We start from the raw sequence: 12,521 nt of genomic DNA, 5'->3' as shown, positions 1-12,521 counted from the left end.
AATATGGAAGATGAGGTGCAAGTGTTCAGGTTTTGCTTTAGTATGCAGCAAAGGAATGAAGATACTGTTTTTTATAATGATGCAATCTCTGTGCAAAGTTTACCTGTTTACATGTATCTGTATTAGGACTAAATTGAAGAGCATTTGTGTAAGGAACTGTATCTGCTATATAAAAAAAGCGGTTTAATTTTTACTTTAATTTCTGATGGCGATTTATTCACATCCTAGGAAATACTATTTGGAGTTTTAAGTATGAACATTAGACCGACGTTTCATAAGATGTTGTAAGGATGTCATATGTGATAGTATACACAGACTTTGGGACCTATAAATATTCTGTAATCCATAATAAACCTGCTTTTATTCTTGCTAAATGCAAACGCCCATAAATGTTAAATTGTATGAAGGGTTCTTTGTTGCCTTGGTCTGTATATTATATGGTATATAATATAACTTCTTCTGGGGAAGTAGCTCGATGAAGTAAATTAACAGAGAAAAGCTTGTTCTGTGCTCTTGTTTTAGCATCAGGATGTCTGGAAGAGCAAGAGCCCGTTCCAGGGGAAGAGCCCGTGGGCAGGAGCCTTTGGTTCCAGGAGCGGTCAGTGATACTTTACGTGCTTCAAACCATAAATTCTTATGACGGATATGATTTTTGATAAAATAGCAAGACGTGCATTATCAACTCCTTTTGAGTTACTGTATTTGGTATCACTTATGATTCTCCATTGTGGAGGCTGTAAAGTTTTATCAAGGCTGTATGGCTTATGATTCCTTTCTGTACTGGACTATGCAGAAGTTTAGCAGTTTTATATTAAGTTTAGTACAATATATTCACAGGGAAAAATCAGACTCTTAATCTTCTACATATACTAAATGAATAGGAACACGCAGAGCAAAATCTAGTTATTTGTTGAGGCCTTCTGAAAGTTGTCTACAATAAATTTGAAAAGCTACCTCCAAAACCCGAAAGGTGATGAGCGTTGTGATTTAGATCCCACGGGTCCGAGCGGAGGCCAGGCCCGTCCAGCCTCCAGCAGAAGGGGAGATGCTGGGCCGTGGACGACAGAGAGGGCCCCCTAGAGCCGTCAGGCCTGACGGTGAGAGGTCCCGTTTCCAGCCCTGCTCCGCCAGATTGCCTTGTCTGACAGGACTCCGGCTTTATCCTCAGTCGGATTTTGTTTTTCTGCTTTTACAAATGTTTTGGGAAATGCGTACAAACATCCAAATGAGAGACTTTGAAGCATGCATTTGAAAGCTCAAACAGAATTAAAAAGCAAACATTCCTATGTTCCTATATATCCAGATTATGGGGTCACGGGTATAGAATAGAAAACATAGCATTTTATTTTATTCTTGGTTAAACTTCGTTGTTCTTGAATACATGTTCATTTAATACCCTTCTAAAGTTTGCCCATAATCTTTCACAGAATCTACAATGGATTAGCTAAGAACAATAAAATAAGTCCATCTTTTACTTAATATAGATGCCTAGTGTTCAGTCTTGACTTTGCTAAATTTTAAGATACCCCAATTAAAAGCTTACTAAAGTAGAATTCATAATATGGTTGTAGTCATTCGGTGCTTCCCCCTGCCTTTCTAGAAATCTTAACAGTATGTTGAATCCAATTCATTATTACAGTGGTGTACTGGTTTTATTGAACAGCTGCTCACATTGTTAACGTTGGTTAAATCTGTTGTGAAATTCTTATAGAAGAGTTGTGCGATGTATTTTGATAAATGATTGGATTTGTTCAAAACCAGACAGATAATTCATAAAAAGTGCTTAGTGTTTCGATTAATTGTATTTTCAATTTTCGTGAAGAATCTCTTCTTGCCTCTCCTCCAATGGTGCAGTTATTCAGATTTCTGCTGGCTTTCACCAAATAAAGATTGGTGAAAGAGGAGGACGCCGTCGAGATTTCCAGGATTGTGGAGTCAACACCAGGCAATCTATGGAACATGTGAAAGATTCGAAAATGGGTATGTTGCTAATTTGTAATGTAAATTTGTTACTAATCTTTACATTTGGAAATGTAAAATACTGTTTGGTAGCTTAGTCCGAATTGGCTTATTGGATGTTAAGATGTGATTTCTTGTATCTAGTTTAAATTATTATAAAGCACAATGGTAACAAATAAAAGCAATTTGGAAACCTGGAAATTGTAGTAAAGTAAGTGGTATTTCTAAGATGAAGCCACCTTATGTTGGCTTCCTTTAAGAAATGCCAAGATAAGATCCAGTGATCATTTGTCTAATAGCAACCAAACAAGCTCAGTGACCTTCTCTCATTGTAGCCATATAGTAGCAGTGTCCTGGCACTGTCCTCGCTTGTGACTGTCCTGGTTAGATTGCTCCGAGTAAGATTTATTGCAGTCTACTGTTAGTGGTCTAACAACCCATCTGTGAAGAGCTGACCTAATCTATGTGAAAAATCCCAGGCAATGTACTGTCTTCACACTGTCCTCTGACTTGGCTTTGCCCAAAAGAAATGGACACTACGAAATGTGCAGTTGGCTGGACTCTGAAGAGAAGGGAGTGCTGCTAGATTAGTGAGTTAAAGTGGTAGTAATGGGAAAGTTATTTTCTGGGCAGTATGTTGGCGCAGTGGTTAGCATTGTTGCCTTGCAGTGCTGGGACCCTGGGTTCAGTTCCCGAGGTGCCACGTGTGTGGAGTTTGTCCTTCCCGTGTTCATGCGGGTTTTCACTGGGTGCTCCATTTTCCTCCCACAGTCCAAAGACATACTGGTAGGTTAATTGGCTTCTGGGAAAACTGGCCCTGCTGTTAATGTGTGTGTTTGTCTTCCCTGTGATGAACTGATGTCCTGTCCAGGATGTATCCTGCTTTGCGCCTTATTGTTTGCTGGGATAGACTCTGGCTGGATAAAGCAGTTAGAAAATGGAGGGATTAATTTTCCTTGAGTAAAAGGGCAGCATAACCTCCTGGCACTTTCTTTTGACAGGCGTTTCTGGATCTCCTATTGAACTGAGGACAAATTATTTCCGAATCCTCTCCCGACCGCAATGGGTTTTGTACCAGTACCACATTGACTACAACCCTCCTATTGAGTCTCGTCGCCTGCGCTCTGCTCTCCTGTTTAAGCATGATGAAACTCTTGGCCCGACTCGAACCTTTGATGGAAGCATTCTGTTCCTGCCATGTAGACTGCGTGATGTGGTATTCGCACCAAAAGTCTTGGGGTTGTTGTATAGTAAATGTTTTTCTCTAGACACATCTGCACGTAATATTATAAATTCTACCAACTTTTTTAAGACCTTTCCTGAAAAGTATGCTTAAGGCCTTGTAAATTCAGTAAAGCAGAAGTTGCTACAAAGGCGTTTAAAACGGGATCCATTTTGAATGTACTGTATCTTGCAATAAAAAAACATTTAACGTTAAGATATTTTTGCAGACTTCTAAGTTTTGCATCAGAAAAACTTGTACTTGTATAAATATTTCGTTGTGGTTTTAAAAAGATTAGTGATCGCTTAAATGTTTATTTTTTAGGAGACAGTGTTGTTCAGTGAGACACGTCAGGGAGAGAAAATTAAGATTACAGTAACTCTGACAAATGAGCTCCCTCCATCTTCTCCTACATGCCTTCAGTTTTACAATATCATTTTCAGAAGGTGAGTTTTAGTTATTTAATAAGAATAAATAATTGTAGCCCACTCTTGGTACCTGTCGGTATCAATACGGAATTTCTACCCTTGAAGCCACCGAAATATTATATACCCTGTCTTGTAGAACCTGTGTGATCTGATAGTTCAGATTCACAGCCGTCTTTGCTCTTTTTTTGGACATGACTACTGTATGAAGGACGTGCAAGTGTGAGTTGCTGGAGCAGTTTTTGAGGTTCAGAGTAGAAGCTGCTGTAATCTTTCTCAACTTGTTTTTAAGGATTTTGAGGATCTTGAACATGCAGCAGATTGGTCGCCATTACTACAACCCAAATGATCCTCTGAATATTCCACAGCACAGGTTCGTCTAATTGTTAGGGAATGTGGTGGAATGGGTTCATTTTTATTTGTCTCCTTATTTAAATATTAATAGTGTATTTAGTTTGGTCACATACTGGCCTCTAGTGGGTTTTCTTTGTAATTGCCGTTAGTTTCTATTTGTGCCTGAGAGATGAGACTTATTGCTTTAATCTTGCCTAGTTGTGACAATGCATTTCTTGTAAAGGTTCAGTTTAGTTTTTCTATCTTTTTTTTTTTCCAATCTCAGCAGAAGGGTTATATCAAGACTCAAGTAAAAATAACATCAAATAGTTTTTTTCCTCTAATCCCTATAAAGCAGCATGTAACCTACAGTTTATTAAAGATGGGGAAAAAAACTTAAAAGGCAGCTTTATTAAATATTTGGCAGTACAAGATGAACATTTTACGGGAAAAATGTCTTCCCTTTGTTTACTTATTTGTCTTGCAACCAGTCTCATTTTTTGAGTTCTGCCACTTTCAAGATTTTTCTTATGAGTCCATTTATTATTATGTGTGCATAGACTAGGTTCTAAGTATTTTAAACTGGCATGATTGTGTTTTTAGTCAATTAATAAATGTTAAAAGTACATATACTAAGTTTAAATTTTAAACGGTCACCTGGAATTCTACTGAAATCCAACTAAAAAATTAACAAGATTACATTTTCATAAGACAGAGGCAGAATATCCCCCCCCTTAATTGTTTTTTGTTTGAACTGCTGATCCTTAGTGGAACCATATTCATTTCGTTTTGTATCGCTTTTAGACATTCAAGTCTTCCAACTTGCTGTTCAAGTATAGATTGTTGTATAAGGAAATCTATGTTGAATTAAACCTATCTGACTGTGTATTTTCTTTGCTGTAGGCTTATGATTTGGCCTGGATTTACAACATCAATTTTGCAGTATGAATCCGGCATAATGCTCTGCACTGATGTAAGCCACAAAGTCCTTCGCAGTGAGACTGTTCTGAGTTTCATGTCTCAGCTGAGACAGCAGGTCGGGGACCAGCGGTTTCCTGAGGCCTGCACTAAGGAGCTTGTGGGATTGATTGTTCTCACCAGGTATTAAAATGCTGTAATCTATTTAGATATCTGTATCGGCTTGGGTTAAACCTCTGTGGTCTTTCATTGTAAATTTAGTCATTCATAAAAACTTCCTAATAGATAGAAGGATGTGGACTATAAAGCCTGTCCCTTGTGTCTTATTGCTGTTTAGGTACAACAACAAAACATACAGGATTGATGACATTGCTTGGGATCACACACCTAACAATACCTTCAAGAGAGGGGATTCTGAAATTTCCTTCAAGGACTACTACAAAAATGTATGTTTCTGAAACAAATGCAAAATGTGAATTGTGATTATGTAGTTTCAGGAAACTGACACTTGAATAACTAATGTTTTGTTTGTTTAACAGCAATATAATCTGGAAATTTCGGACGGTAACCAAGTGCTTCTGATCAGTAATATTAAGAGACTGGGACCTGCAGGTGCCCCTCCTCCTGGCCCAGCAATGCTTGTTCCAGAATTCTGTTATCTCACAGGTATAAATATTATTGAAGTCATTTGGATAAATAAAATCCATGTCTAATTTGAAGCGATTCACCAGCACTTGATCTTTTATTGAGGGAAGGTAGTACATACAGCAAAAAAGTTGTACCTTGGTAATCCCTCTAAACTCCATGCCTAGGTTGTTCATTTGATGTTGGAACTTAAAGTGCAACTTGTGTGATGTATAGTTAACCAAAAGAATGAAAGTGTTTTGCCATCAGTTTTTCCTCTGTAAAAAACAGAAAATTCAAGTACTTTGGTCTTTGAATCACAGCTATTCTTGTTCTAAACAAGGTCTGACAGATAGGATGCGCAGTGACTTCAACATCATGAGAGACCTGTCTTCACACACAAGACTAACCCCAGATCAGAGGGAGAATCGTCTGACAAGATTCATCGGCGTCATCCACAGGCTTGTTTTCGTTTTCCAGTTAAACCTCTGTAGCCCATATAGCAACCTAAGTATCGGGTAGTTATTGTTTTAGTACTACAACCGCAAAAAAGAACAGCAAAGAATGAAGTGTCACAGAGATAATGTAAAATGTTGAAGAGTGAAAGGTAAGTGTGAAGTATTAATTTAAGAAAGTATTCATCTGCTTGTCAGGGAAGTACTTTGACAAAGTGCTTCAGCCTGATTAAAGCTGGAGGTCTTCATCTGATAGAGGAGAGGGCAATACTTAAATCTGTCCCTGGCAGCTGTATACACCACTTTTCTCCTCTCTGCATCAATGTGTGAGGGAAAAGTCAGTGATGCCAAGTGCACACTACAATTCCTATTGGCTAAGATGAAAAATGCAAAAATGACATTTAATCATTTTGCATTGGATATGTACAGTGCCAGTACCCTAGCTGCTACTATCCTAATGAACTATTTGGATTGAATGACCTCTTCTTGCTTACTTTTAATTAAATTTCCCCAAGCCTTGATATTTGGCAGTATTTACAGAATTATTTTTGTAATTCACAGTGCTTATTTATTTCATTCTTATGACCATGTCCCCTGAAAAAAAATCTCTTTAGCATAGAATAAAGCTTTACTTGTCCCTTTTCAGCCTACACATGCAGGCGCAGCTACCTACTTGAATTTCTTCAGCCCATAAAACGTTGTTGGCTGTTGTTTTGCTTTTCTACAGTGGTCCTGATACACAGACAGAGTTGAGAAGCTGGGGCCTTGACTTTGATAACAAGCTTCTAAGTATCCAGTCGAGAGTTCTTCCTCCAGAAAAGATAACTCAAGGTGCAAGATCTGTAAGTAGCATCCTTGCAACCAAGGGCAATTAAAAAATATTGTTAAGAGTGCAGTTACAATTCATACAATTCTAATTATTTTTTTCAACGTGTAATGCGTAGAAAACTGTAAAATTCACAGCTGTTAATGTAACATTTGTCCCCAAATAATACCACATTTTGTATTTTTCTTCCAGTATGAATACAACCCATGGGCTGCAGATTGGACAAAGGAGATGAGGGGTGTTCCTCTGATTAGTTGCAGACCACTGGACAATTGGATACTACTGTACACACGTAGGAACATAGAATGTGCCCATTCATTGCTTCAGACTCTACACAAAGTGTGCCAGCCGCTAGGTATCAGAGTACAGCGAGCATGCATGTAAGTTCTAGATCATTGTGGTAGGGTTGGGCTGTGTTTTTATAAGTTACAGATTTTTCAATGAAAAGAGTTTAAACTTTTATCGCAGGATTGAGGTTGAAGATCGTCAGGATTCTCTGTTGAGAGCCTTACAACAGAATGTTGGTCCAAATACTCAGATGGTATGTGGTTGTTTTTTTTTGCATTTTTTGAGACCAGAGTAAATAGATTGCTTAATGTATCCAATGTTTCTATTTTAAAATACAATAAAAACAAATTTCCCCCATATAAAGTTAAATCAGTAAGATATATCTGTTATACAGTACATTGCCAATGCAAGAACTAATGCAATTTAAATGTAAACATTTTCAATTAACCTTCTTTTTACAGTCATCAGTAGAAGTTGTAGTTTATTGTATTACAAGACAAACTAGTTTCTGTCCTTCTATCCTATTATGTCTGTTCAGATTTTCTCTCTCGGAAGGTAACTGATTTGAAACTAAATTGCCTTAATTTTTTGCAAATAGGTGGTGTGCATTCTTCCAACTAACCGTAAAGACAAGTACGACTGTGTGAAGAAGTTCCTGTGTGTTGACTGCCCCACACCCAGCCAGTGTGTTTTGGCACGGACTCTAAGCAAGCCTCAAGCCCTCATGACCATCGCCACCAAAATAGCCCTTCAGATGAACTGCAAGATGGGAGGGGAACTGTGGAGTGTTGACATCCCAGTAAGTGGTAACAAGAATACAGTCTGCAAATAATGATCATTTGACCCATCTAGCTTGTTTGGAATCTAATTGCTAATTCATCTGAAGATCTTACCCAGCTGTTTCTTGAAAAGTGATGATTTTGGCTTCGATGACATGGCTGTTTATCTTGTTCTGGACTCCCAGTGTTCTCAGTGTTTTCTGGATTGATATTTGCCTGAAACAGTTGTCCACTTTTAACAGCTAAGGCAGCTTATGATCGTGGGAATCGATTGTTACCATGATACATCGGCAGGGAGGAGATCTGTGGGAGGACTGGTGGCCAGCCTCAACGCAGGAATGACAAGGCAGGGTTTTAACAATTCTCATTTGCGTTTTATCGTCTTCATTCGTTTAGCAAAATGTTTTGAAACTATACTTTTTAATTTTAGTTTGTAGTTTAGATTTGAAACTGATGTTTGTCCTGATTTAAGATTTTTGTTTTCCAATTTTTATATTGTGCAGTTGACATAAAAATACTTGATTACTTCTACAGATGGTATTCTAAATGTGTGCTGCAGAGTCGAGGCCAGGAAATCATCGATGGGTTGAAAGTACCTTTGCAATGTGAGTTTACTCTGCAGCAAAAATAGATGTTTGGATCTATATTATAGACTTTTTTTTTGCCTTTCAAGGAGTAAAACAGTATTATAGAATCATGAACAGATTTAAAAGTCTTTTCATAATATATCAATGCTTGGCTGTTCATAAACATTTTTTTCCAGCTGCTCTCAAGACCTGGATGAACTACAACAACGGTTTACCACAGCGTATAATTATCTACAGAGATGGAGTTGGTGATGGACAGCTGCAGAGTGTAGTCAGTTATGAACTGCAGCAGATTCTGGACTGCATCAAAGCTCTTGGAAAGGACTACAGGTGAGGTGATAATTTCAAGATGTAGTTCTTTTGTCAAGATAATCTATCGCAGCCCGAGTAGGGATTTAGCCATTTTTTACTTTTTCTAGGTGCAGTTGTATTGCTTTATATTTATTCTTCTAAATAGTTCACTTTTCTGTTAGGCTTGATTTACTAAAATCTTAACTGTAAATGGTAAGGAAGATTTTAAGGAAGCTTAATAATACATTGAATATATACAAAACCTGACATCTTTGACATATTTCCGGACTAACCATATGTCTTTTGATTTATCATCACAATCCACAGTTCAAAAAAGCACCTCTGAAAAAGCTCTTTCCTGCTAAACCTACCATACCCTTCCCCTTCCCCTTCCTCCTGACCACTCTCACGTGACTACCAATAACATTGCTCGTGTTGTCTGAACTGGTTTTATGAAGGGTGAAAATCTACGTTGTGTTCCAATGAAATGAATTTCTGTTTTGCAGTCCCAAGGTCACGGTCATCATTGTGAAGAAGCGCATCAGCACAAGGTTCTTTGCACGGATTGATGGAAAGTTGTCTAATCCACCCCCTGGAACTATCATTGATACTGATGTTACCCGACCTGAATGGTGATTATAAGGATTTTTGTTTGGTCAGAAACAAAATACAGTTTTCCATTGTTTCTTTGCAGTTAGCATGCAGTTGTCCCTAATTTCAATGTTAAATCAATATTAACGTTTACTAATAACTTCTACTAGATTTGATTAGGTCTTGAATACGTCACGACAAATTCCATTGTAATGTTTTCAGAAATTAGCTAATTCCCTTATCGAGAACTACTGAAAAACGGTAAACTTTCATATTAGCTGATAATAACTGAATCCGGATACATTGACCTCCATAGCGGAGTGCAGTGACCATGTTTCTTTCCTGCAGGTATGATTTTTACATCGTGAGTCAAGCTGTGCGTGTCGGCAGTGTCTCGCCAACTCATTACAATGTGATATACGACAACAGTGGCTTGAAACCTGATTACATGCAGCGTCTGACGTACAAACTTTGCCACTTGTACTACAATTGGCAGGTAATATATTCATAATCTGTGAGAGACTGGCATCTTGTTCAGGGTGTATCCTGCCCTGTGCCCTGCCTTGAAAAATCATTCATTAGGTGTATTATTTAAGAGCATGTGATTATAGAGTTTTAAAATTTCCTCTTCATCGGAAAGTCGTCTTTAAGGTTCATGTTGCAAGATCTTTTGTTCTCCAAAGTTAAAGAAGATTTTTTTGTTTGTATGGAATGTGACTGCTACTACATGGAGTAAAGCATAGTTCTGCATAACATGGAAACTTGAAATTTGCCAATTATTACATTAAGGTAAAAGCAAATTTAGATTTCAGTGAGCAACAGATGAACATGTGGATTGATCTTGAAATCATTTTCTATGCTTTTTAAAAAATCAGTCATATGACCCACATTTATCAATAGCAGTTTTATAGAGTAAACCATTCATGATTTCAAGAAAATAAGTGAATCAGGTTAAGAAATTTTACCAGTGCGTTCTAGATCTCATTGAAAATAATTTTGATTGTCATTATTAATCTTTGACAAGTTTATTACACAGAAACTACCTCAAACTGTATAAATTGCATCCTTGAAAATTGTCAAAATTGATACTTGAGAAAGTTACCGAATTGTCATAAAAGGTATATGAGCCCTGTTGCTGGTAAGGAATTAAGCGTAGTCCAGCCCTTTATCTCAGATCTGCTCCTTCGGGCCTCTGATCGTGCCATAGACCAGGCTTGATACAATATTATTAATTCTGTTTTTTTTGTTTCAGGGGATCATCAGAGTGCCTGCCCCCTGCCAGTATGCCCATAAATTGGCTTTCTTGGTTGGTCAGAGCATTCACAGGGAACCCAACAGGAACCTAGATGATTTTCTTTATTATCTTTAACAAAAAAACATTTGTTAAAGATTTCCCTGCTGTTTTTTGTTTTGTTGTTGTCGACATATCCCTAGATCTATCCTAAAGATATTTCAAGAGGTCCAAAAACAATTGTATTACTTCATGGGGTTTTGAGACAGTGTTTCCAAAGATGGCACCTTAAAAGGGTACTTCCTTAGTAAGTTAGTTAAAATCATTTTTTAGTAAACAGAAGAGAATGTGTGACAAATTTTTTGGGTGACTTGCATGTTAGACCAGATTTAAACTAAAAAAAATTGGGAGAGATTCACAATTTACCGACTGAAATGCTGTTAGATTTTAAGCAGGTGTGTATGAAACCTGATTTTTTTTTCTTTAAAAGTTTCTTTGCAAGTTAAACATTTGAGCACTTGTAAAACTTCAAATATTAATACTGTCCTTACAGGATGAAAGTTGAGTTCTAGTATATGACAAACAGCAGGTTTTGGTTTCGTTTGCATGCGGCAGATTTTATGACTTGCTTACCCAGCAGCAGTTCTGGAGAAAATGGGCTACAGGAGATGTTACGTGGACAGCCAGCTGCAGAACTGCTTGGAGAACTGCAAGTGACACAGAGCCTCACAGGAGCATTTGCACCAGTCGGAGAGGCTGTGTGTCTAACGTATCACTGCAAGCTTGACAGGACAGGACCCCAGTGGCTGCAGGAGTTGCCATTTTGCCAGAACCCCAGCCCTAACCTGGTGGGTCCTCATGCCACATGAGCTCTGGGAATCCTTGTCACAGTGGACTGATGACCCAGGATCAGCCTTGTGACTTCTAGATTGACTGAGCCACTTGGGAACCACACAGGTGGCATAAATTACTAGTGTTAATGAAATGGGAGCAATTCGTATTAATTTTTAAAGTTCTGTGATGCCACACTCGGACAACAAGACATAGTGTTGGGAGTTTGTTTAATTTAACGTTGAATACAATATTGTAAGGTTTAGTTTTCAAGTAAGCTGCAAACGTTACGACCAGATGAGTTAGCAGCACTCTAAAAAAAAAATACGTCCAGTTTGATTTTTCAAAACTTAAAACTTCTGGTTTCTTTCTCATATTCTTTTTTTCCCCTTGTTGAGAGATTATGTAGTAAATCGGTTAATATTTCTTTGCAAGTTGCAAATAAATCTGTTCTGTTGTTTAAATGCTGATTGAATCCCTGAAATAAAATACATTTTTCTTGCACTTAAAGCCTGTTGATTTAAGCTTCAAGTTTTAGGGATACAGTCCATTGATCACCTGCTAATTCCAAGTAGAAATTTCTGTAGAGGTGTTGTTAGTGACGAGTATTAATGCATTGTTTTAGGTACACAAAGTTTTCCTCTTACAATCCTGCATATTACTGTAATTGTGACGCATGGTTTGAAGCTGCAATGGTATGGAAGAATTGCAGTTAATCAAGTATAACGGGCTGTCTTCAAGACCTTTTGGGTAAAAAAGACTGAAGGTTTAGTGTTCAGGAATATATGTGAATACAGTTGATATAGCGGTTCACTGTTTTTCTCCCGTGCTATTATGAGTTGGGGAAATAAACCTTATTTTGTGAATAATGTTAGCTTAGAGCTGCCCAGTTCTGGTCCCAGAGGGCTACTCTGTGTGCAAGTTTCCTTTAATGGTCTGTGCAAGTCTCTTTAGACCAATTGAACAGCTTCTCATCTTCAGGTGGTTTTTCTGTTTAAGCGTGCGAGCCAGGTGGGAATGAAAGCCTCCAGTGTCCCTGGGGATCTCGGGCCAGGATTGCAAGGAGGCTACATTTCTCCCCTGATTTTCATTCCTGTTTTGACACTACTTAGGTACACCGAGAGCCTTAAAACCTCATTTATAATGGTTTTAGATCTGAAA

The 12,521-nt window shown here is 37.9% G+C and overlaps 1 protein-coding gene across 5 annotated transcripts; it reads left to right on the top strand.

Annotated features, from left to right (window-relative positions):
• Positions 1-529: 529 nt before the first annotated feature.
• Positions 530-10,667, top strand: piwil1 (piwi-like RNA-mediated gene silencing 1). Of its 5 annotated transcripts, none has more exons than XM_088935784.1 (20): positions 530-595; positions 992-1,097; positions 1,855-1,980; positions 2,961-3,175; positions 3,506-3,627; positions 3,899-3,979; positions 4,843-5,040; positions 5,195-5,303; positions 5,397-5,523; positions 5,825-5,942; positions 6,664-6,778; positions 6,955-7,142; positions 7,231-7,303; positions 7,649-7,849; positions 8,072-8,175; positions 8,364-8,434; positions 8,593-8,746; positions 9,214-9,339; positions 9,647-9,794; positions 10,551-10,667. In XM_088935784.1, exons 1-20 carry the CDS (start codon positions 530-532, stop codon positions 10,665-10,667), a joined length of 2,565 nt encoding a protein of 854 aa, XP_088791910.1. The 5 variants fall into 5 exon arrangements, with proteins under 5 accessions (XP_088791910.1, XP_088791909.1, XP_088791906.1 ...); XM_088935783.1 differs by having other exon boundaries at positions 530-598; XM_088935780.1 differs by having other exon boundaries at positions 530-598; positions 992-1,109.
• Positions 10,668-12,521: the final 1,854 nt, after the last annotated feature.

Source organism: Atractosteus spatula, chromosome 17, assembly GCF_055471065.1.
Source record: "Atractosteus spatula isolate fAtrSpa1 chromosome 17, fAtrSpa1.hap1, whole genome shotgun sequence".
Classification (NCBI taxonomy): Eukaryota; Metazoa; Chordata; class Actinopteri; order Semionotiformes; family Lepisosteidae; genus Atractosteus; species Atractosteus spatula.
Note: the sequence above shows the minus strand (reverse complement) of the source record. Positions and strands in the feature narration are given on the sequence as shown.